This window comes from Hemicordylus capensis, chromosome 5 (assembly GCF_027244095.1).
Source record: "Hemicordylus capensis ecotype Gifberg chromosome 5, rHemCap1.1.pri, whole genome shotgun sequence".
In the NCBI taxonomy this organism is placed as follows: domain Eukaryota; kingdom Metazoa; phylum Chordata; class Lepidosauria; order Squamata; family Cordylidae; genus Hemicordylus; species Hemicordylus capensis.
The window spans coordinates 115,210,798-115,236,689 of NC_069661.1; the positions used below are offsets into that span (position 1 = coordinate 115,210,798).

General features: G+C 41.4%; 1 protein-coding gene across 4 annotated transcripts in view; it reads left to right on the plus strand.

Moving 5' to 3' along the window:
* Positions 1-2,281: 2,281 nt before the first annotated feature.
* Positions 2,282-25,892, plus strand: part of KCNIP4 (potassium voltage-gated channel interacting protein 4) — a 598,831-nt gene continuing 575,220 nt past the window's right edge. For 2 of the 4 annotated variants that reach the window (XM_053252518.1, XM_053252525.1), the window contains exon 1: positions 2,509-2,860. In XM_053252518.1, coding sequence (XP_053108493.1) covers positions 2,800-2,860 — 61 coding nt within the window. In that variant the 5' untranslated portion in view covers positions 2,509-2,799. The other 2 variants (XM_053252519.1, XM_053252526.1) reach the window with 2 other exon arrangements.

Here is a 25,892-nt window from a genome sequence, read left to right on the forward strand (position 1 = left end):
CTGCTGCACGAGTGCTAAGTTCTTGCTGCTCAGACTTTTCCTACCCTGTCATGAGTCCACACAAGAAGCCAAAACACAAGAAGTCCTATGCTAGAATGATTTTATAAATTTATAAATTGTTTTTTAAGTTTGATGTCTACACACACACACCACATCCTGCTTTTTGGCATACTATATGTCCCCAGAAGGACTTTCAGTTAAAATAGACAAAATTACCAAATATTTTTTATAATAGCCTGTAGATCAGCATTTCCCAAATGTCTGAAAGCTGAGGCACACCTTTTTCCCCCTGAATTAAAATGGGAAGCACACAGTTAGTTTGCCCACATCCAGCTAACCCATCACTAACCTCAGACAGTAGTTCAGAATATTCCCATGTGGAAGAAAGTTGAACCTTGCAGAACATCAAAAACTGAAGTGAGCAGGAGTCCCTCAACACTAGACACGTACATGAACTGAGGTTTGTGCACAGGTTCAGTGCTGAACTAGTCTGGATGAGGTCTGAACCGGTTTGGCACCGTGGGAAGGGGAGTGGGAAGCAGGATCTTTTATTTAAAGGAGAGCAGCTAGTTACTTGCTCTCCTCCGCCACATGCAGCTTTCTGCTGTGGTGGCACTTTCCCAAGTATCCATGCGCAGTGCTAGCACGTACATGGCATCTGTGTACATGGGACAAGTGCCTTTGCAGCAGGAAGCTGCATATGGCGGCAGAGAGCAGTTAATGACCTGCTCTCCTTTTTTAAAAAAATATTAAGATTCCACTCCTCAGTTCCCTCCCTATGATGCCAAACTGGTTCAGACCGTGGCACCGACCCTGTGCCCGAAGGGAAGCAGGAGAGGGAGGTTTTGCTCCACTTAACTGTGTATTCTTTTTGCTCTAAAACCAAACTTCCAGTTTACATCCATGTGAAACAATCAAGGTTCAAACAAATAGATTTGCTGCTGTGATGCTCCTTAGCTGAAAGTCACCCAATATTGCTTAATTTAGTGGTTTGTATACATGTGTGGGCCAGAACAATCTCCACCATGTAAAGTCTGCTTAAGTGGTGCAGCATGGAAATGCTTGACTAACAAGCAGAAGGTTGCCAGTTTGAATCCCTGCTGGTATGTTTCCCAATCACTATGGGAAACACCTATATCAGGCAGCAGCGATATAGGAAGATGCTGAAAGGCATCATCTCAGACTGTGCAGGAGGAGGCAATGGTAAACCCCTCCTGTATTCTACCAAAGACAACCACAGGGCTCTGTGGGCACCAGGAGTCGAAATCGACTTGACGGCACACTTTAGATTAAAGTCTGCTTGGGAATCATAACCTATGGAGCTACCTGAAGACTTGCCAAAAGCAGAGACTAAACATTTTCCAGATATTGTTTGGTGAGACGTCATTTACTTTTAGTGGTCAGGATTAAGCTTTTTAAAAGGAAGAATGGTTTTAGGCACAGGGATTGTCCCTCCTTCCATTATTTTATTTGTTTGTGTGTACACTTTTAAATTGTAACCTGACTCCAATGCCAGAAATAGAGCGCTGAATTTTGTAAAATGCAAAGTTAATCATGGATGAGCTTCGTATGGCATTGTCATGCAAAATCTAAAAAAAGAGTAAAGTTTGCATATGAGCTCACAATCTAATAAGGTGTGTGGCTGATTCGTTCAGATAAGCGATACAGTTATTAGGCAGGATTCTGACTAAGTTACTCATGATTAAGTCCCATTGGAATTAATGGGAGTTTAATCATGTCTCATGTATTTCAGTGGTAAATTATGACTAATTTAGTCTGGATGGATATCTACATGGCATGCCACTCTTAAACACCTCAGGGAGAAAAAAGTAGTTCCTTCTTCCCCCATTGACAGAGGCCTTGTTTTCAACAACAGTGACAGGAGGCATAACATTCCACAGTGCATCTCTGCCGTAAGAAAAGTGCGCCATTGGATTTCTGTCAGGCAACTGTTAAAGCCACAGGAGCCCTGCAAGAAAAGGTGGCAAGTCTAATTAAAGTTGTTGGGGTGTTTTTTTTTAAACCTTTACATAAATGGAGCATTGATTTTGTGCCTGTGGTTTTGAGGCCTCCAATCCATTATCCAATCCTATATACTGTATGCTGACTTGGAAGTTCCCAAGCATTGGTTGGAAGTGAGTCTCACTAAGTCCACCACTGGACTTACTCCAGTGGTGATAACAGGTAGGTAGGACTGCAAGTGCCCGATTCCCCCCCCCCCCCGTGTCACTCCAAGTAGGTCAGAGCGCCGCCTGAGCCTTGCAACTCGTCTCGCTCCCATCATGATGCTGCACTCATGAATTTGGAAGTTAAGTTCTGGGTATCACGCTTATTTGGGAGTCAATCCTTTTGAACTCAGTGTGTGGGACTCTTCCTTCGGAGTCAACACGCGGAGATTGGCGCCTTTCTGCCTTCGAGTTGGCCTTTCAGTTCGGCACACCTCCACTTAGTAACTTTGCGAGCGACGCTTCTCTCAGACGCTTTCCCGCCTCCAGTGAGTGAACCAGCAGCAGGTTGTTGCAGTGGGAGGTTCCCACGCAGAGCGGGGCAGAGCGGCGGGTTCGTGGCTGGCGGGCTGGCGCGACTTCTCTCTCTCTCTCTGTCAGGTGTGCTGGACTGGCTCCCTTACTCTGTCGCCGCCGCCGCCGCCGGCTGCTGCTGCTGCTAAGGAGCAATTAGGGACGACGCTGCTGTTGGTCTCGCCTACACCGAGGCTCGAGCCAGGGGAGCCAGCACTCGCAGCACCACCGAGCGCTTCTTTTCGCAAGCCACCACAGTCAGACGGCAGGAGTAGCAGCCATGAACGTGAGGCGAGTGGCCAGCATTTCTGCGCAGCTGGAGGAAGCCAGCTCCACAGGCGGTAGGGCTGCAGGAGCAGCATGTGGGCTCTGGGGAGTCTGTCTTGTGGTTAGTTCGCCGGGTAACTTGCCCAGGGGGAGCCTGCGTTGCCTTTGGCATGAGTTCCACATACACACGTCTGTGTGTGTCTGCCTTGGCTTGCTTGAGGGGAAAACCCGTGGCACGCAGCACGCAGGCATGTCGGAGCACAGAGATGCTGAATTCCGCGCAAAGTCTGTCAGGTGTGGGTGTGTGCGCGTGCGTGCGTGCGTGTGCATATGTGGTTCTTCTGGATCTCTCTGCGCGAACCATGCTGGTATCTTTTGTTTTTCCTTGCGGGGGTGGGATAAAAAGCTTGGCGATTGCCAAAATGTCTACGACGGTTTCCCTTTAGGGCACCATTGCTAACTCACATTCGATGAACTTGATCAGTCCCACACACGGTATTAGTCTCAGGGATTTGGGGTGCAAGTCTATTCGCGCTTCCTTGCGAATAAATTCCTTTGAAAGCGGGGGGGGGGGGCAGCTTGCTTCCGAGCAAAAGGATGGAGCTGCTGCAAGTTAAAAGACAGAAGGCAAGATCTAGACTAAATTAGTCATGGTCGCACACCCCACTGAAATAAATGAGACCAGTTAGGCATGACTAAATTAGTCTAGATCCTGCCAATAGGCTAGAGTGCTGAAATGAGGTTCAAGATCGTTGAGATTCTTTCTGCCTTGCTAGTACAGCTTTCGTTGCCAACTTTGTAGCTGTCCTTTTGTTTTTAAGAACAGTTTGACATCAGAATGCAGCAGATGAAATTTTGCTGGAATCAAATGACAGAAAAGCATCACCTGCTAAACATGTGCATGAGAAACTCAGTTCAGGGGAGCAGGGCTAGTTCAAGAGCTCACCACTCTGATTTGCAGCATAGTCCTTTGGAATACAGGTGACCATTTAGCAAGTGGTGATTTAACACTGTGTGCCTGGATCCGCTTAGTAAATCAGCTATTCAGGTAGTTACAGACAACCATTTGAACACTGCACCTTATTCTTTTAACTACTTGGCTTGGCTAGATGATTTAGGGCCAGTTCAAGTGATCCAGCGCACATGAAGAAAGAGGGGTGACATTAACAGTGTGCCTGTTGGGACATCCTCCACTTCCCTCTTGATGTGTCTCTTGATCATGTGTGGGGGTTGCTCATCTGAAGGGCCCCAAACCATTCAGATGAACAGTCCCCACATGCAATCATGAGATGTGTCAAGTGGGCTTTCAAGTTCATGTTGGTGGAGTGGAGGACATCCTGATGGGTGTGCATGCTCCCTTGATGTTGCTCCTTTTTCTTCACATGTGCTGGGACAGCATCTTTAGAACTGGCCCATAAACCACTAGCCGCAGGGTAGACTGTCCGCAGGAACTTTCTTTAACCTCCTGTGCCTACTTTCGCATACTTCTTATTGCTTTTACTCTAAAATAAAAATCAGAAACATCTAGAAAGAAATATCTAGAAAGGATCCCACAGACTTTCAGCTTACCAAGTATTTATATAGGCATGGTGATAAATTGCCACTTGACAAGTTATATTCATGCCAAATCCCATTAATCTCAGTAAGACTTTATTCCAAATAAATGTACTGAGGACAGAAGCCTGTTTTTGCAGATGATGTTGCTCTTAAGAAAAAAGCAACATCTCTATTTGAAAGGAGCAGGTATGGGGTAGAGGGCCTTGTGATTGCTTTTGGGAAGGTTCTGTTCATACCTCAAGCGATTCCTGTACTGTAGATTAAAATCTACCTAGAAAGCAGAGTGTCAGCAGGTGTGACATTTCCTATAACAATGTTTCAGTGGGAGGAGAGGATGCATCAAGTATGATTTTCCCTTTCTAAGCTGACTGGTATTCCTTATTGCCATCAACAGAATGGTGCAGTTAAGGAACATGTTATTTTGTAAACAGTCTAGAGTTTTGTTTGTTAGGTGGTATATAAATGAAATAAATAATTATATAGGATCTGTTGACTTTAGAACTCAAATGGGGTGGGGGAGCATACGTGTCCTGATGTATCAAAGGCGTAACAGTCATATGGTTCAAAAGAAAACTGTAATACCTAATGGTTTTCTGATGCCTTATTGAACTGCACAGCAGCTTCAGGTTTTCAGAGTGGTCTGTCAAACACACACAAAAAAACAACAAATCTTGTAGTACCTTAAGACTGACAAATCTTTCCAATGTAAGGTTTTATGGACCTCACTATTGAGATGATGGTTTATTGTTGGATTTTTTAATCGTATTTTTGCTGTTGTGAGTTGTTTCTGTTCATTACATATAATTAATAAAAATATACAGCATTTTTTGTTATCGCATGTTATTGCTGTTATGGGTCATTCTGTGCTTATCTATATGTTACATTGAATTTTCAAAGATTACAATATTTCATGGCAGTTTGGCCCCCACTGTTCCATGTTTATCTCTCTGTGTGTTACACATACACACTTGCCAACAGAGGATAGCACTTCATGCATTAGATGAAGAGGACTATAGCCTACGAAAGCTTAAGCTGAAATAAATGTGTTAGTCTTCAAGGTGCTTGCTGTTGTTTTTGCTACGAAAGACTAATATTGTACAGCTACATTTCTGGAAGCACTACAATGCATTTTAAAAAAATCATACCAGTACTATTGTTTTGGAAAACAAACCTGTATTTATTCTTTAACACTTCCCTAAGTTCCTTTTGCCAAATGTTGTTTTGAAATTTGAAGTTGGAACTGAGTTGAAGGTGGTTCAGGCTGGGAAAAGCTTTCCTTGTTTAACAGTATCCTGGTATGCAAAAATGTGAGACTGGGAAGCAGAATCATTAAAAGGTATGATTCTGACTCCATCCAGTGTAAGGTTGTACTTGTTTTTGGTAGAAATTCCCAACAATGAACAATCCATACAAAATATGAAGGGTGAAAACTAACCCTATAGCTCAGAGGTTCTCAAACATTTTGAGACTCTGACCCCCTCAAATAATGTACAAAGTTGCATGATCATAACCCCAGGATTAAAGCTGCTGATTTGAATAGGCAGAGATCAGTAAAGAACACTCACTTTTTCATTGGGAAGTATGAGCTTGCTTCTTTTGTTTAATTTTTTTTAAAACCTGGGTTTTATGTTTTGAGACTGTCAAACTGATTTTGGGCTCCACATTTATTTTAGATCAATATTTGTTCTTTTTACAAGCAACTGCAGAAAACTCAGGTTCACCCAAGTAGGATGTTGCAAAGGGACTCAGTATTTCCATAGCTTTCTCACTTAATTCTTTGTATTCAGATTGTACACTAAGACAGAATTCTGGAAAAGCCATAATCGGGAACGTAAGTATTCTCAAAGACCTGCTCCAATGTCTCTGTTGTATAGGGGGAGAGGAGTCAACAACCACCCAGCTCACCCACTACCCACAAAGGCTAGGGCATTTACGACAATGGCCCTTTAGCTGACGGATTGGAAGCTGGTTCCCTTTTGAGAGACCCTTGCTAGAGTTCATCTTCCATGAGGGAACACTTTTGGCCCATCAACCAAAGAAGTGATGCTGTTATGCCTGCCCTTGACTTTGTGAGCAACAGAGGAGCCGGATGGTTGCCAACTTCTGTCTTCCTGTGTACTCCCTGTCATTCCTGCGTATACTAATCTATATAAAGTGAACCTGGGAATGTGCCTTAAATAAAGGAGGGAGGACAAGCTTTTTTTTTAAAAAAAGAAGAGCTTGGATCCAGACCCCTCTCTGTGCTTGCAGAAACTCTGTTTGCACAAAGGAGGATTGCCAGTTCTTCCCTCCTCGCAACCGTGGCACCACATGGTTTGTCAATCTGGAGGTGCCCTAACGTACTGTATGCTTTGGTAGTTTGTTGGTTCAATAAAAAATCTTGCCCTATTAAAAATAAATAAATCTTGTCCTAACCCTCTGGAGTGGCTTTAGTGGGGGGAGGGGAATGTGAGGGACTGGAGATTGGGGAGGAGATTTGAAACATCCCCCCTTGGGAGGGCAAACAGAAGTCCTTCCACTTGGACAAGCAGAGATTTGGATCCAAGCCGATATAAAGGACACCTACAAAAAGGCCTACTGTCTTTGGCAAATAAAGTTGCAAGCAGGCCATTCTTTCTCTGCCCTTGGAACTGTAACATTGCTTGCAACAAGCCATTGTGTGCCAGGTACAGAGCTGCATTGGCCTTGAAGTGAAGATATATAGAGAAGAACAGCGGAATTGCAAGCATTGCTCCCTGTTGCTTTTGGAAAAACAGAACTACTACCTTTCATCCTTTACTGTTACTTTTGGAATGCCCATTTGTGAGATCTGCATAGAATTGTAATATATGATGGACTTGGATGTTTAGCAAAGAGTTCTTGCAGTTTGTTTAAAGACTAGTGGTTCACTTTTAGAGTGCTGGTGAAAAATCATCCTAAATTTACCCTGCTGTTTCAAGTTTAAAACAAAAGCTGGGTACATTGTACATGCCAACTTTATTCCTGGTGGGGCTCTTGTACTTTTAACAGCAACCTGACAAACAATAATTAAGTAGGTGAAGCTTTTTCCATTGCTTCATACTAGGAATAGCTTCACCTGCTGAACACCTGTTTGCTGAACTGCTGTTAAAGACATAGGAGTCCTGCCAGGGAAAAATTTGGCAACCCTAATTATAAGTGTGAACTTGCCTGTGAGCTGCCTAGTCTACCTACTGCTTTGCTTTAATTAACTTTTATCAAATATTTTAAGAACCAAAGTTGGCACAACTTCAATTTTTTAAATTTATTTTACTGACTTGGATCCTGTTCCTTTAACAGCAGTGTAACATACTGAAATAAAACTGGAATAACTGAAATTATAATCAGTTTCGGGGTCCTGGAACAGATATACTAATCAAGATTTACCAGCAGAATTTATTACTGTTCCGAGTCACTGTCTTATAAGCGTAATAGTTAAGTAGTGCAAATGTGTTATTTTGAGCGTCACTTATAGTGACTATGTTACTTACTATCATTATATTGTGTGTTAGTATTTTTTCTTGGTTGGTTATTGGTAATTACTTAAGAAATCTATTATTAAACCATTATTTAAAAATAACAATCAATGATTTAAATAAATAAATAAATAAAATTTGATTTTTAAAAAATTTAAATGGGATTTTTTATTTAAATCAGATTTTTTCAATAAAATACTCTCTGAGGAAAAAATCTATCTAAAGATAGTTTTCTATTTAAGATACATTATAGTCCAAAGGTTATTCATCATGAAATAAGGATTAGTTTTTAATTATGTAGCATGAGGCTGTATATATGCAGTGTTTAAATTTTTTGTTAAATGAATTCCATTAATCCAGTCACAATGTCATGCTCTTCCAGAGTTTTCTGTAAGATTATTTTGGGCAATTTTTCTATCTAGAAGAGGATCAAAAATGAAACCTTCATCTGGTTGTAAATATTAAGATTATACCAGCAAGAACGAGTCTTTATGTAAAACACCATGGTTTAAATCTAGTCTTATTGACAAATCGTGATTTAAATCAATTTGATTTAAATCAAATCCACCCTGATTGAAATGTATGTTTACCTTTTGATTAACTATTTTTGTATACACTGATTACAATTTAGTGATTCCTGGTTTGCGCTCAAAGCTGTAAAAGAAGTTGTGATGGTCGAGTGCCAGCCTTACTACATCTGACCCCACTCTGCTCAGTTTCAAAGACAGCTTACCATGCAACAATGGAGAAGGAGGAAGTTATAGTTTTGAGGAAAGTTATGGTTTTGAGGGAAACCAGTCTAAAGCCCCTTGGATTTGCTGAACTAGTCTTATGGTTCGTTGAATCCTGGTCACTGGTTTTTCTAGAATGCACAGAACTACTGCTGGATCCTTGCATGTTATATTAATTTGATTCAGTGTGGAACAGGTATATTGGAATGTGTCTAATCTAGAGGTACTACTACTGTATTTACCTGAATCTAAGATGATGTTTTCTTTCTAGAATTGCAGCCTGAATGACTCCGATAGGAAGATTTAAGATGAAATGAGAGGGGGCTTTTAATACTTGCCTCTCAATTGAGGTGACTGTTACTGAGTCCCTGGTGCTTGTTTCTGCCCTGATCCTGATGAATTTTGCTGACATTTTTAGTTTAACAAGCTGGCACAGAGTTTGTTAGATTAGCATTGAGGAAAGGATATGTTTTACATAAATAAGCAACGGAATTGTGGAACCTTATTTTTATAATTAGCTCTTTTGTAGGTGAATCATATTTTAAAGCTATTACCATGATTGGGTATTGAACAAAATATTTGTGGTTTATTCTTAAGCTACAAAGACTAAATGCATTTAAAATTTGGAAATATACTTAAAATGCATAATTTATACAGCCAACAAATGTTGCTAAGCTTCACTGTGTAAAAATACAACCTTGATTACAGAAGGAATGTGGGCATAATCTCCAGTTGTTATAAGCCAGGACTCTTGAAAAATTGTATTTTATTGGCTAGAATAAATACATTCAGTTTTTAGAATGTACATAGGATCTTATAGTGACACGGATCCTGCAGCACTGAAAAACCTGCAAATCCTGTTTGATCATGGTGGGACAGGGAAAATGGATATTTTCATCACAGGCAACAATTGCTCTACTGTCTGAGCAATTAACAATATATTAACTGTCACAATATCTGAAAATCTCTTTTCTGTCCATGGTTATGGAAGAACAGCTCATTGAGATTTAGGAACTTAGTCCTTCAGTCTGGTATGTCAAACCATATAAACGCTTACAGATAATATATCTTTACTCAGACAAAGTTTCCAGGGAGATCTTCACATAGCAGGTTTTATTGCAAGTTTTTTGTGAGAATTTACAGGAACTCAAAGTTGTCCCAATAAAACTGACACAAAAAGTGGATTTTTAAAACGTCAGTGTCATGGGCATGCAACACTCTACGCAGGGGTGCTGGAGCACCTTGTAGTTCTCAAGGCATGCTGGGTTGAACAGTCAGGCCCAGTGCCCGCTCCTGCTCCACCTACCACCACCATCGCAAGGGTGTGGGAGGCCTGCTTGGCTCACCCCCACCCCACCCCCACTCCCAGCCGCGCACATGGTGGCTAGAATTATTGAAGTTTTCAGTGGGTGGGCATGAGGTGGGGTGGTGGCAGGAGTCCCCCTTGGACCTTGGAGGCCACGGACCGGAGCCCCAAGGTCTGGGGGTAAGAATGCCTCTGTGCTCCCCAATAGCTCTCAGGGACTTCAGGGTAAATCTGCCCGATATGTGAATGCGTACCCTCCATTCTGGAGGAGATGTGAGCTAAAGGGCTTGCCCTGTGTGAAAAACTAGCAGGACACACTGAAGGCGTAACATACTTTTCAGTTTACTTTAATCTGAATAGCAACCTGCCTCTTCATCAGTAGAAATTTTGATGGGATTCCCAGCTGTGTGCATCATTCTCTTCCTACCTGTGCACATTACCTGTTTTGGACTACATCCATCAAGGACAAGTGTAGCAGTAGGGTTCTTATTCGAAAGCTTTCAAGGATCCTTCCACATGGTGTCCATAAAGTAAGAACATGGGTTGGACTGCAAAGAATAAGCATATAAGAATAGTGGTTCTCAGAAAATGTGACAAACCACTGGGCTATGGTTTATATACTGTTACTGTGCTGTCTAGTGGGATTTATTTCAGCATTATTGAGCCTCCTCTTTTGGGCTTCCACCTTTTCTTCTTGCAAATTATGGCTAGGCAGCCAAGCCATTCACTATATCAAGATACTGAGGGGTCCTTCCATGAGGCCAGGTGAGGTGGTCACCTCAGGAGGGAGATGACTGGGGCATCAGCAAAGGTTGACATCCAGCCAATCCCAAGGCAATGAAATAAGAGCAAATTAAAGCACCTGAAACACCACTTGGGATGCCTGCCTTCTCCCCCCCCCCCAAGGGAGGGTGTGCCCAAGAGTGGCGGTGGCATCTGACACTCTGACTCAAGTGCACAGAAGTCTTGAGCCACTACTTGGTTTCCTGCATCTGCTTGCTCTAGGATTCTGGAGAAAGAAACTCAAATTTCCCTGCAGTTTTGCCCCCCCTCCTCTGCCACTCTGCCATTTGTGCTTAAGTTTCTCTGTTTCAAGGGACTGTACCTGTGTGAAATCCAAGTGGCATGAGGTTGATGTTAAGAATACCAATTTCTATGTAAAATAACTTTGTCATTTATTTATCATCAACCTGTGTGATTGCATCATCTGCGATTCATAATTCAGATACCCATTGGGATTTCTTTTCTTATGAGTAGATAGTGGATCCATCATCAGTTACAAAGTTTGAATGGTTAATATTTCAGATTAATCTGTAAACATGGTGAATACATGGCAGCCCTACTTTTCTAACTCTTCAACTCTAAATCTTTGCACTTCCCCCACCTCCAGTGCTGAAATCCATGTTGTTGTTTTTAAAAAATTACACATGAACATGCTTATATTCCAGACCCTTGCTAGGAAGCACAGAACATTTTACATGGGGAAGTCCCCTCCCTTGGCACTCTACATATGAAGCTGCTGTATAGTGGGTCAGACCACTGCTTCATCTAGCTCAATATTCTAACTGGCCTAAGACCTTCAGCATACAAAGCATGCAGCTCATGGGCTCTGTTTCCCTGGAGCCATCTTCTCAGGACACGTTAGCTTTGGATTTCCTACACTGAATGGTGGCTGGCTGGACTAGGTGGTGCACAAGATCCCCTCCAGCTCTTTGATTCTGTGATCCACAACTCTACCTCTCATTTAGATTTTAATAAATTCAGAAGACAATAAAACCTAGATTCATTAGGTTGCTGTAAATGTTTTACTTTCCACTGGCACATTAAGCTTTATCACCAATTCACAGTGAACTGAAAGGTTTCCACGCTGGTATAAGAAGTGTAGCATATTTCTTAGTAAGCACATGCAGTCCAGGAAATGCAGCAATCAACAAAGGGCAGCCATTAGGCTATGTTCATCTTCTGTAATGCAGAAACTACACGAAGGCGGGTCACATTTAATGATGAAAAGCAAATTAGTTTCATAGCTATTTGTTCCAGAAACTACTGACACATTTAAGAAAGTTCACTTTACAACTTTTAAAATATTGTCTGATTTAGACAGTTTCTCCCCCTAAGGATATAGGCACTTCTGTTTTATGGGATTTGATTGTTCATGTCTTGGGGTTTATTGGTGAAGGTTCTTGAGTTCTGGGTTCAGAAATCATTATTCTCCTGCAGTGAGTTTTCTTCCATTTGTCTATTCTTATTTAAATATTGTTGTGGCTGCTGTCTGATGATACTTTTGTTACAGGAATAGCACAGAATGGTTGGTTTATGTCTTATCAATGGGACCTAATTATTGGGAGATGGTTTCCTGATACTTGAGGGATCTGTGTTTGCGAAGGAGAAGCCCATGAGAGCATGGAAAAGTTGACCTATCTTTCTAAAGGAACTGACTTATGTAAGAAGTGTGCATGAAATGGCGAGTTGACAGTTATGGGACTGAGAGCTATGGGGTAGGGCTGTATCATAAGATACATTCTTAGTAGCTGAAGCTGCTGCATTATATCTCAAATGGAATGAAAATTGGCTCCAGGCAACTTACAAACTTGGCTAGACACAGAATATTTGTCATTGGCTGCATCTGGCAGTCTGTGAATTGAGCATCCGTCTTTTTTCTTTTGCAAAAGCATGCACTCAACTTTAATAGACATAAGGTTGTTTGTCTAGAATGCGTTCTGGAGCTAGCAGCTCCTCCTCTGCTCTTAGCCTAAAGATATTCAGAGCATTTACTCCCCTAAATGACATATCACTGTGTGCACAGCACATGCAAAGCTTCAGGACTGAATTTGAGCCTTTGAAAGGCTCAGCAACTCTATGGAACATGTAGGCCAGCCCTGACTGTCTTGGCGATGTGGCTTGCTGCTGGGGTGGGAGTGGGGAAGAAGTACCTGTTATTAAATAAGCATTAAATATTCACCTATGCAGACATTTATGCCTTATAGTTGGGATTTCTAAAACTGGCTCTGCTTCTGTGCTTTTAAAAGCAGCCTGGTAAGCAAAGATTAAGCAGGCAAGGCTTTTCCTGGCAATGGAGATGAAGTGATGAGAATACAGTAGCTTTATCTGCTACAGTTATGTTCCTCATTGTCAAGCTGTTATTAAAGCCAATGTAGAAGAGCATGTTTAAAAATAATGGGAACAATAACTATGGTCTTGAGAGAACTTTTGCACATTGGTTTTTTGCCCCATTCTTGTGTAGACTTGCTGGGGGTTCCTTCCCCCCCCAATGTGTGTTGGGAGTAAATGGGAAGAGCTTTCTCCACAAGAAATTTCCCTGTGCTGTCCACAAAAAAGTGTGTGTGTGTGTGTGGTGGGGAGCTCTATGGCAACTGGAGTTTGAATAATGAATGAAATCCTTGAGAAATCCCTTAAAACTGAAATGTTGGATTGATGATGCTGATGGATTGAATATCTTTTGCCCAGATTGATAAGTTATATTTGACTACATTGTGTGTGTTTTGGTCTTCTTCTTCGCATTGGCTCAGTGCTTTATATCAAATGGAAGCATAAAAACAACAGCTTTTAGAATCTCTGCTGTTTAACTGTTGCAAGCATCTTTGCAAATTATCAGTGTTTAAAAGTTTGGAATAGTAGTGATGAAGTAAAGTATGTGGTCTAACTCCTAAGAGCAGAAATATTTTGACTTCCATTCAAATGAAAGAAATATTAATTAAAAGTTTCTTGGTAGCCCTTATTCAGGCTAGTTTAAATGAACTTATGTGAATGATTGTTGGACACTAGTTTCAATAGTGCTGCATTGTAATTATTCTTAATTACCACTCTATCACTGTTTTCAATTAAGCCTCACATAGTCTGTATGTAATTAGGAAAAAGCAAAGGCTGTTCTCCATTATGCCAAAACAATGTCAATGGAGAAAAGCAATTATTACAAGAATGTGGTTCCCCCTCCCTTCATATTTTACTTTTCTGTTGGATTTCAATGGGCTTTAATAGCTTGGTTTCCTTTGTGCTTGTTAGAATGATATAATGTAGATTCCTTAATTGTTTCCCCCACTTGAACTATTTACATCCAATCTTGGTTTCACATGTACGGGTCTGATCCTAAACTTGCCATTTTTTATTTATATCTCATATTATCCTAAGGGCTTAGGGTGGTTTACAATAATTTCACATGTGGGTCCATGTTCCTCTTAAAAGGCTAACAAGTGAAATAGAAAACCTGAATGGACCCAGAGGGAGTGGGGAAAAAAGGGAAAAGGAACCAGAAGTTTAAAATACTAAATTTAGTACAAAACTATCCCACACTTTGGAAAGGAATTAGCTGCTCTGAACATGACATTTGGGGGCAGTAGAACAGGTAAAACAGAATCTTGACTACTGTCATTTATGACTTTATGATTTCCAGATTGGATTCCTGTAGTGTATTCTCTGTGGATCTGTGCCAAAAATGGCTTGGAAGCCATTTCATTCAGCTGGTACAGAATGCACTGCCTGACTGTTGTTGGGTGTAAGCTGAAGTGAACATATGCCCATTTTAAAACAACTTCACTGGTTATCAAGCTCTTTCTGGGCCCAGTTCAAGAAGAGTTTGACTCTGGGTCCTGAGTATTTCAGGCAGTGCCTTATCTTATATGATGCCCCATTTGTTTTAAGATCTGCCAATAAAGCCCTGTTAGTGTCATTCTTTTTTTTGGGGGGGGGGAATGTTCTATTACTATGTATGGCTCAGGATTTTCTCTGTAGTGGCCCCATTATGACATGCCATCCCCTGCGTGGCCTGCCAGTTCTTTTGTCTTTTCTGTCGACCTTTTGGAAACAGGTGACAGTATGTTTGTTTTACCTGGCTTTTGAAAACTAAATCTCTCTTTGTGCTGATCTGAATGCCTCCAGTTAAGTGGCAAAGATCAGGATAGTCAGCAGTTGGCGGAGGGGGGGGGGCATTGGGTGAAATTCCCAAAGTTTTTGGGTAAAACATGGCAGTTGGCAGGAGTTGGACAATGGGAAAACCTGCAGCACTTCCAGCACTGCCTGCTGCTGCCACCACTGCCCACAAAGGTGTGCAAAAACATTTTTAGCCTTTGCTGTTCTGAAATCACTCTTGTTCATTCTGCTCCTCTTCCCTAAATTGCTCCAATAATCCTGAATTTGATGATGAGGAAAAAATAATTTTCAAACAATTTTTGGATATTGTGAATGTCTTAACTGATACTTGTTTCTCTCTCCCTCAGAATAGTTGATGTTGCAGAGCCATTGATATTTGCAGAGTAAGACAGATTTTCTGGTTTTTGGTGTTGAGCAGTACATGTGGACTTTCTTCAAAAACATCAATTTATCATTTACAAGTAAAAAAAATTGCTTTGGCACATAAATGGTGTAAAAGAAAAGAAATAGATTTGGGACATCCATTGCTAACTTGCTCATTTTCCAAAATGCTGAAAGACAAAAAAAAAGCATTTATGAGCACTCAAAAATAAATGGGCAGACTGTCTGACAAATGTTCTGATAGAACGGGAAGGGGGGGAAATAGTAAAGCCATGGAATAAGAGCTGCCTTGGGGATGGTGGGTTCCTACACTTGAATCTTAATTTCTCCAGTGTTGTCATGGGTCGAAGGCTGCAATCCTATGCACACACATTCCTAAGAGTAAGTTCCATTTAACTCTGTGAGCTTTGCCTCTGAGTAGGCATGCTTAGAAGCTGGCTGTTGGGCTGTAATTCCATGAATGTGTAATTTGGTAGTAAATCTCAGTGAACTCAGTGGAGTTTACTTCTGAGTAAACATACATTGGATCATACTGTGACTGTTAGATTATCCTCTGGATCCAAAACAGGTTCTTCATGCTGATTTCCAGTTCTGAAACAAATTTACTCAAGAAAATTTATTATAATGCTGAAGTCTGGTCAAGTACCTCAATAAAGATATTTGATACTCAAGACAATTCTTCTCAGAAAGTTTCCTTTTGTTGAATATTGACTGAATAACCAAGAGTTTACTGAATATTTAACTTATAATAATATTTGAGCTAGTGGTATTTAGTATTTTATTTTTATTTGATAATTGGCATGCCACATAATGTAGCAGTAATAAAAAACTTGACATGCAGTAGTGTTCAGTATTTGCTGCATCACTTGCAAAGGCATTTTACATTTAACCTTTGATCCCTTTTGAGATTTAGTATCAGAGACTTATTAAAATCAATGTATCAGGTACTAAAATCTCAATTTTTAAGGCATATTTTCATATTCAATTTTCAAATATGAAATGTTGTGTTCAAATTTCCAATAGCAGTTTGACATTTTTGGTACATTTTTTTAAAGCAACTTGTTGTGTTCTCTAAGCCTTGTGTTGACTATTTTTAGTGGAAAGGAAGCCTGTTTTGTAAGTTAATTGATACATACTTCCTTTTGTACTGGTATTAGGCCTGTGCACGTTCAGAAAGTTTGGATTTGGATCTGACCCCAACTGACTTTGACAATGTCAGAGTCTATGGGCTCTGACGATGGCAGGCATTGAATCAGATTCAGAATTCAAATTCCAACTTAAATTCTGATTTCCCCCCATAGTGGTCAATGAGGAAATGGGGGAAAAATCACTAAAAATCACCTGTTGGTCAGAGTCTTGAAACTTGACACACGTGTGAGGACAGAAGTCAGGGTCCCTTTCATAAATTGGGAGAGAATTGATCAGTTCCCTGATTTTTGTGGAATTTTTGAATTATTTGTTTAAAAATGGTGAAATCTGGCTTGAAAGAAGCCAGAACATTATTAAAAAACCTCTGAAACTGACCTTTGCCTTCATGAGAAGTGGTAACAGTATGCCCCCTTTGCTCCCCATCTTTATATCTCCAGCATAAATAGTCATACAGCTATGAAATTTGGCACACATGAAGTCCGCATTGGCAGATCTCTGTGTTATTTTTTTCAAGGCTATGGGTAACTATTCTGATTTTTGTGGAACTGGGGTTGGGGGTTTAAAATAGGGAGAAGGACTAAAACTGGCTTGTTTCAAGCCAGAACTTTAAAAAATGTTCTGGATCTGGAACCCTCCCTAGAACCATCATTCCACCCCATGTAGAAGAAAAAAGAAATTCCTTTGGTTCTATATTTATTTTTGCTTTCCCTATTGCAGAAGCACACAATCAGTAAAAGTGAAAGTACTTTGAATGTTTCTTCTTTTGTGGTTAGAAAGAATATCTGTGGGTCCATCTATTATGGAGATATAAAAGGGGGAGTAAAAGGGGCATGTTGTTACCCCTTCTCATGAATTCAAAGGGCAGATTCCTCTACATGGGGTGGAATAATGGTCCAAGGAAGGGCTTTCAACTTCAGACAAGCCAGATCTCACCATTTTTATCCATTATTACAAAAATTTCAAAAATTCACCAAAAAGGAATTGACCAATTCTCTTCAAATTCATTACATGGCCCCCCAACCTCCTTCCCTGCTTGTATGGAAAGTTTCAAGGCTCTAGGACCAACTGGTGATTTATTTTATTTTATTTTTGTTTTTGGATACTTTTTTCTCTCCATTGACCTCTATGGGAGAAAATCTATTATTTTAATGTTTAAACTGGTGCCATTTTGCAAATTCCAAAATTCTGATGTATTTATGACATTAGTTTTGACATTTTGGAATTAATTCTGCCTTTACCAATCTGGTGTGTGTGTGTGTGTGTGTGTGTGTGTAGGAAATTGGATTTTACCAACTTTTACTAATTTGTTCAGGCCTAACTGGTATTGCCCTGTTCTGATCTCCCAGTAGAGTTGATTTGCAGTTAGAACATGTCACATACTTGAATGGCACTGTGTTGATTTCCTTTCATGATGATTTAGGTGGAGCATAGGAAAATCTAGACATAGTCATTTAATTTTTCAAACCCAGGATAAGTTTTTATCTGCATTTTATTTATCTGAAACACTGGACCCTCTTATTTTATTCTTTCTGTGTTTTCTTTATCCTTTTTATCACAGTGGTGTCTTCCCCCTCCCCTGCTAATAATCTGTGGAGGAATACTTCTCTCCAGACTTCATCCTTCCTTAATTCTTCTTCTTCTGTGTTGCCACAAGGTCACCAGGGGTTTAGATTGCATTCATAGTTGAGAATCATGTTGTTGTTGAGTTAGCCTTTTATAGCAGTTTGTATAATCTTTAGGATAATCTTTAGAATGAGCCATAGATTAATCGAGTATACATGGGTGTGAGCAGAAATCACCTAGTCAAGCCTGATCAGAATCAGAGTCAAGAATCAAGGTGCCAGGGATGAAATGACAGTCTTCTCTCAGCCAACCAATCCCATGTTAGCAGCCCTTTGTGCTTGTTTACTTAAATCTCTGGCGCATATCATCATGAAGCCTTCTCTCTGGTACTTACTGGGAAGGTCTTGATTTAGCTAGTAAAACCATCATCTTTTCACCTAATGGATCAAGAGCCAATACTCTCCATCTGCAATAATGTATCTCCTGTGATTTCATTTCCATTTGAACCATCATCTGTCTGCCGTCTCCTGCCTCCTTACATGTGAGTTATTTGCATGCTTTGGAAGAAATAATTTCATTTAAAATTAGGTGGGACTCTTGACTTTTTGAGTTGACACTTAATGAGATTGCTAAGATGGTCATGACATCTCCCTAGATTCAAACGGAAACTACAGGTATTGAATAGGAGTGGGGTCAATATTGTTAGGTAGTGCAAAGAGCTGTTGGTCTGCAGCAAACTTTCCAGGGGTTACTTGGAAATGAATTGTTCACTGGCTGAGGTTGAAGCCAAGACATTTCTCTAAAAAGAGTGGGATATTTGTTTTATTTTATTATTTATTTATGACACAGAGTCAGCAAACAGGCAGCTGCAGGAAGGTGAATGAGTGGGTTTTGGACAATTGGGCAGCCTGTCCTAATTATGTGGAGGAGGAAGATTGACTGATGGATTGTTCAACTTTTATACTGGGTGCTATCAGTACGCTGATAGTGCTGGGTGCTATCAGTACGCTGATGACACCCAAATCTATTTCCCCATGTCAACTTCATCAGGAGAAGGCATATCCTCCCTGAATGCCTGCCTGGAGGCGGTAATGGGCTGGATGAAGGATAACAAACTGAGACTGAATCCAGACAAGACGGAAGTACTTGTTGTGTGGGGTCATTACTTGGGAAACAATATTGACCTGCCTGTTCTATATTGGGTCACACTTCCTCAGAAGGAACAGGTACGCAGTTTGGGAGTGCTTCTGGATTCATGCCTCTCCTTGGTTTCTCAGGTTGAGGCAGTGGCCAGAAGTGCTTTTTATCAGCTTCGGTTGATACACCAACTGCATCTGTTTCTTGAGATTCATGACCTCAGAACAGTAGTACATTTGCTGATAACCTCCAGACTTGATTACTGCAGTGCGCTCTATGTGGAGCTGCCTTTGTACGTAGTTCGTAAACTACAATTAGTACAGAACGCAGCAGCCAGGTTGGTCCCTGGGTCATCTCGAAGAGACCATATTACTCCTATATTACAGGTGTTACACTGGCTGCTATAGGTTTCCGGGCAAAATACAAAGTGCTGGTTATAACCTATAAAGCCCAAACAGCGTAGGCCCACGGTATTTAAGAGAGCGACTTCTTCTGCATGATCCCCATCGTCCACTGCATTCGTCAGGGGAGGCCCGTCTGTGGCTACCTACAAGTCATTTGGTGGCCACTCAGGGATGGGCCTTCTCAGTTGTCGCTCCGAGATTTTGGAATGCGCTTCCCACTGACATAAGACTCTCCCCATCTCTAGCGGTTTTAAAAAGATCTTTGAAGACTCATCTTTTTAACCAGACGTTTTAGCTTTTGTAATTTTAAATATTGTAAATTGCTTTCATTTTAGGTAGCTTTTTGGAGTTTTAATTGATTTTGTTTTGTTTATTTGTATTGTTTTATGATTGTGAACTGCCCCGAGACTTTGGTTTGGGGCGGTATAGAAATGTATTAAATAAATAAATAAAATCAATTTACCACCTTTCACAAAGCATCCCAAAGTGTTTTACAAAAGTTAACACACCCACCCAAATCTGGTGCACAGTCCTGTCATCAACATAATTTTGACTGTAGTGTTTCATTTTATTTTTATTTTTAACATTTATATCCCACTCTTCTCCAAGCAGCTCAGAGCAGTATACATAGTTATTTTTATCCTCAGAACAGCCCTGTGAGGTAGGTTAGGTTGAGAGATACATGACTGGCCCAGTGAGTTTCATGGTTGAATGGGGAATCGGACCCCGGTCTTCCTGGTCCTAGTCCAATGCTGTAACCACTATGCCACTATGCTATGCACTAAGGGATAGTTCCCAGTGCAGTTAGGTGGAGGTGGGATGCCATGTGAGAGAGGCAGGCAGGTTTGTGCATCTACATTCCTTTCCCACACATTTAGGACCGGCCAGAGGACATTTCCAAACCCCAGCTCCTTGTGACCTGAAAGTATTTAAAGCCAGACTGCAGCTGGGAGCACTGGTGAGTTGCCTGGGGCTTGTGTGCTGGAGCCGAAAGAGAAATCACCCTGCCCCTTTTGCCTTCTAGTTTGAAGGCTTGAATTTGTACACACAGCACCAGCACACAAACCACCAGCCTCCCAGTTCAAACCAAGGGCTGATCTTACATTCCTCCTGCAATGTTTGTATGTAATAATAAGCCTTTTCAAGGGATCAATGTATTATCTTGTTATCCTTACAACAACCCTGTAAAGTAAGCAACTACTATGCTCCCCATATTGCAGGTGGCGGGGGGTGGGGCACCTGTTGAATTCATGGGAAAAGTGAGATGAGAACCAGAGACCTCCTTATTCATAGTTCAGTCTGCTAGCTGCTACACTGCACTTGCTTTTTTAATCTATATGTAGGTTAAATTCATTTTCATCCAATTAGTATAGTCTGCATAAATATGGGAGAAAAGTATTTCTGTACAAGCTATATGAACAGGGAAGACCCACATTGCACCAATGCAGTGGATTTCAAACTGTGTTTCAGTGAGCTCTTAGGTTCCTCCCAAGATTATCATGGATTTACAATGATATGGTCAGCAGAAGCAGACAAGCCTCCTTGAACATCGATTTCCCCTCCAATACCAATCTTTCCCTCCAATCCAGAATGTTCTCTGTAGGGGAGGGAGGTGAGTGGGTGAGTGCTGGCTGTGTTCAGACTGTTGATAAGGGGTGACAGCAAGGCCCAGCAACTATAGGGCATGCCCTGGAATCCACTGTAACATACTGGGAGTGGAATCAGTATGGAAAAAAGTTCCCTCAGAGTAAAAACTCGGACACCACTAGGACTGTTTTTCAATATTATGATCATACACTATTAGCAATTTAAATGCTAACTTTAAATGTCTTGAACCTTGATGCCTTGTAACAAGTTTCTAATCAAGCAGAACTGCTGCTGACTAGAAAGTGACACAATCTTTCTTGAGGCTCGGTTCTTCTCCTGTTTGCCGATAGATCTCATACATCTGCGCACCACTTTAAGATGTCAGCAATGCAACAGCATTGTGCCTTCAAACAACTGATAAATCATTCTGTACCATCAATTTTACTGCAAGAATTAAATTAAGTGAGGGGGAAGAAAAATCCACACAAACCTCAGGGGAAAAAATGTACACGATTTCCATCAAAGCAGAGTTACAGGAATTCTTGTTAGGTTTGCCAGCAGAATAGTTCCTGGCGTCAGTCCGAGACACAAAATGCTTCAACTTGAAATGCTTCAATCTACAGTGAAGCTGAAAGGCATACACCTTTTTAAAAAAGTAAATGATCCTGTGTTCAGTGTAATGACATGGTTCATGCGGTTAAACTGGATGTTAGAAGAAGAGTGGGGAGAGAAACACTGAGTGGTGGCACTTCCACATCAAGTTATGCATCTTTTAATATCTGGTTCTACCCTGAAGTACAGGCCAGATCATAATAATCCATTTTAGATAAGGTCATTCAGCTACCTAGTGCTGAACTGTGTGGAGGTTTTGCTGGGAAAACTGTAGGTCTAACACTGGCTCTTTGTACCACAAGGTCTGCTAGTCAGAGGAGGCAGTTCTGGTTGGGACAGTGACACAACTGTCCATAATCCTCCTGACCCAGGAAGTCGGAGGATGCCAGAGGGCCACTCTGGTGCTGCTGGTTGATTAGAAATTCTTCTAGACTGCTTTTCCTCCAGGCCAAGCTGGACATGACTCTACATGTGTTTTTCCTTTTCTGTGCACTGGTTTGGATGCACATTTAAACAGTTTTGGAGCATATGTAGGGGGGCAGTTCAGATTAATGCCCCTCCCCTGCACTTAAAGAACACCATGACAGTGCATGGAGACATCCTTTAGTGATTTCAGGATGGGCATGCTCTTGGCACAACCCTGTACTTCTCATGTAAGAGCCTCCAAATGCTTGTCAGAACCAACTCCCATGTGTGATATCTATCTATCTATCCAGATAGACACACACACACACACACACACACACACACACACACCATGGAATGAATTTTGATTGCATGTAGGAGAATGTGATACTTCCAGAATATGTCATTAAGAGATTAACCCTTTACTGCCTGCATTTCCATGATATTTCCATGAAGCTATTTGCTGTGGAAGGGAAGCTGCCACTGGTGCCAGTGGCAGCTTCTCTCCTGCAGCAAATAGTGGCTGGGGACAATTTTTGTGTGGAAATGGTGCAGGTTCACACCTTCCACCCACCCTCCATGGTCCCATTCCAGATCACCCATCTGTGCCTGCGATTAGATATGCATGTGTGGAAGGAGAAATATTTATTATGAAATCACATCTTATTTGGCCCTCAGTTTGTACAACTTCTTGAGGAAAATCATCAGCTCTCCTGTGCCACCAGCCAGCTAGCTAGTTACCCAAGTACTAATCTGTTATCTGACCTGACACCCCATACCTGACACCCAAGTCTCTTTTTCTGCCACTGAAAGAATCCCATTGTTTCTTCCTCTCTGATAAACTGTCTTATATTGTATGCAACAGTTCTGAAGGTTTTCCCCGCTCTCAGTTCCCAGAGGAGTTGTAAAATATCAGCAATATAAAAGACAGAAATTGATACTGCACTGTTTTTTTTCATATACCTGTCTTGCATTATTATATTACTCGCTCTCCACTCCCTGAATGGTGAGATGTTCCAGGTGCAGTGCTACGAAGATTAGTTTCCCTTGGATATAAGGGAGCTCTGAAAATTTACAGATTTTTATATTTGCTTTACTTACATATATAATAATTACATTTAAACTTGTTTTATTTTGTAAAATTGTTTTAATCATTTTATCCTGTTTTATACTTTTAAATTATGCACACCTCCATGAGATACATGTGTCAAGGAGTATATAAATATGATAAATAGATAAAATATATACAGGCAGAGTGCAGAGGAGATAAAATCAGCAGAAAGCACAGCCTTCATCAGATTCCTATAGAGCAACCTACTCATTCTTCCCAAGGCTGTATCTCAGTCAACTCCAGCTAGAGCAATTGTCAGTCTCTTTCTCAGAGTTCAGAGTCCTAGAATACATATCTACAGCTAAAGAGTACTTGTCTTAGATCCCATCCGTGCAGGTGAATTGTCAATCCAGCCAGTTTTCTCAATGCCCATATGTTAAGAACATTGAAATATGTTCAAGGCAGTCATGTTGGTCCAACAGACATGTCTGTCATGCCCTCTGTTGGGCATTGTTGGAGGGAGTTCCGCCATGACAGTAGGGAGCATCTGACAGTTGTAACTGTCATAAGCTCCCTTGCTGTCATAGTGGAACTCAGTGGGTAACCAACATGTCTGTCAACCCCCCCATCTCCCCCTCCTTTCTCTAGGAGCGGTATGGAGCAGGAGATGGGGTGCCTTATGTCCTCTTCATTCCATTGGGTATGCTCAGACAGCTGCCTTGTTTTCTGTGGCTTCCATTTAAAAGGCACTCCTCCCCCTGCCATTGCTTTTTTAGGCCCCTGAGTGGTGTGGGTGGTTCTGCAATTCCCAAGACTGGAGCCTCAGAAAAACTGCAGAATCGCTGATGTCATTGAAGGACCTAAAAGAGAATTTGAGGTGCGGGTGGGTGAGAAGTGACTTAAATGGGAGCTATGGCAGGCTAGGTGAGTGCTGTCTTTATATTAAAGGGAAGAGGGGGAAGGGAAGGTTGTGCAGAGCAGTGGGGGTCTGACAGACATTCCAGGTCTTCAGCCTGATAAGACACAAAACAGCTGGATGAGGCCAACAGTGTGATGGTGAGGTTGGAATCCCAAATTTTGGGTTCTGTACAGGCCAAATCTGTACAGCTACCTAATCATTTTGATTTAATTTATTTAGCATTAGTTACTATTACATTCCCCCCCACCTTCACCACCTTCAGTTTTGCCATAATTATAGAGTGTACTTCTACAAAATCATAGTCTGGAATGGAACTTCATATTCACATAAGTCACCCTTCTGCCATATGTTAAAAGCACGGGTGGAGCCACCATTGGGCAAACGGGTTCAAAGAACCTGGGCTGCCTCCAATCAGGGGCTGCGAGTGTGGCCCCAGACATGCCCCACACGTCTGACATCAGACGTGGGGGCATTATTTCGGTCCCAACTGGGGCTGTGCGGCCCCGTTTGGAGCCGAAATTGACCCACTCTGCATTGGCACCACAGCCAGAGTGATTCTTCCTGCCTTAAAGGCCACACATGGGCCGCTGCCAGCCTCGCTCCGCTCTTGGTTAAAAGTGATGTGTTCTTCATTATTATCTTCATGGATAAAATATCCTCACATTTATTGACTTTAATCCAGGTGACCTAATCCAGACCAAAGCTGAAAGTTGCTCTTTGAGACTTTTGGACTTTATATTCTGTTTGTGCATCCAAGGTTCATCCTAAAACAGGGTGCATTTTTGTTTGATTACTAACATGATTTACTAGGGTAGTTTGATGTCCTTGAAATGGAATTCCTATCACTCTTTGAAAACAAAATTCTCTTATGATTGGAATGTTTTAGTTTAGCATTTTTTCCCTTTTTTGATTTGAGATACAGAAAACAGGAGAGCCAACTTTGCATGAAGACTTATATTGGAAACAATAAGAAAAACTAGAAATGTACAAATTGATTTGGGTTAAAAATGGGCCGTTTCAAGTTTGAAACAAAAACCCCTTAAAATAAAGGGCCTGTTTCGACCTCTAAACAAAACAGCCCAATTTTTACTTGAAATGTTTCGAGTATTTCGAGCACCATTTTGAAGCCTGTTTTTCTGGGCAGAGCTGGGCTACCAATTGGTAGACATCGGCCTCCAAGGCAGGATGATGTGCAAAGTATGAAGTGGAGGCCTGGTCTACCCACCTCACATAGATTGGAGGACTGGTCTAACTGCTAAACCCAATTGGTAGACCAGCTCTTCCTGGAAAAACAAACCTGTTTTTGGTCAACCAATTGGGGTCAGTGGGTAGACACCATCCCTCTGCCCAGACTTAATACGTCAGCCTGCCTTGGAGGACTGGTCTACTGGGTATTTCTCCATTTCAAATTAGGTAATCTGTGCCCCATTGTACATAGGGAGTTGCTTTCTACTGAGTCATACCATTGGTCCATCTAGCTCAGTATTGTCTACACAGACTGGCAGCGGCTTCTCCAAGGTTTCAGGCAAGAATCTCTCTTGGAGATGCCAGGGAGGGAACTTGAAACCTTCTGCTCTTCCCAGAGTGGCCCCATCCTCCTAAGGAGAATATCTTATAGTGGGTGGGCCACTGTGTGATACAGGATGCTGAACTTGATGGGCCTTGGGCCTGATCCTGCAAGACTATTCTTATGTTATTATGCTCACACGTGTCTCCCATTGAAATACAAGCCAGAGTGGACTCTGCTTAGCAAAGGAGACAATTCATGCTTGCTACCACAAGACTAGCTCTCCAGTCACTAGTTCTTTAGGAAGACCTTCTCTCGCAAAAACTGCAGCCATGTACTGGATCACCTTGTTTGTAGTAATGTTGCCAGCAAATGAAATATCTTGCCACCTGGAATAGTAATCCACCACTATAACAAATCTTTGTTTTGAGGGTCCC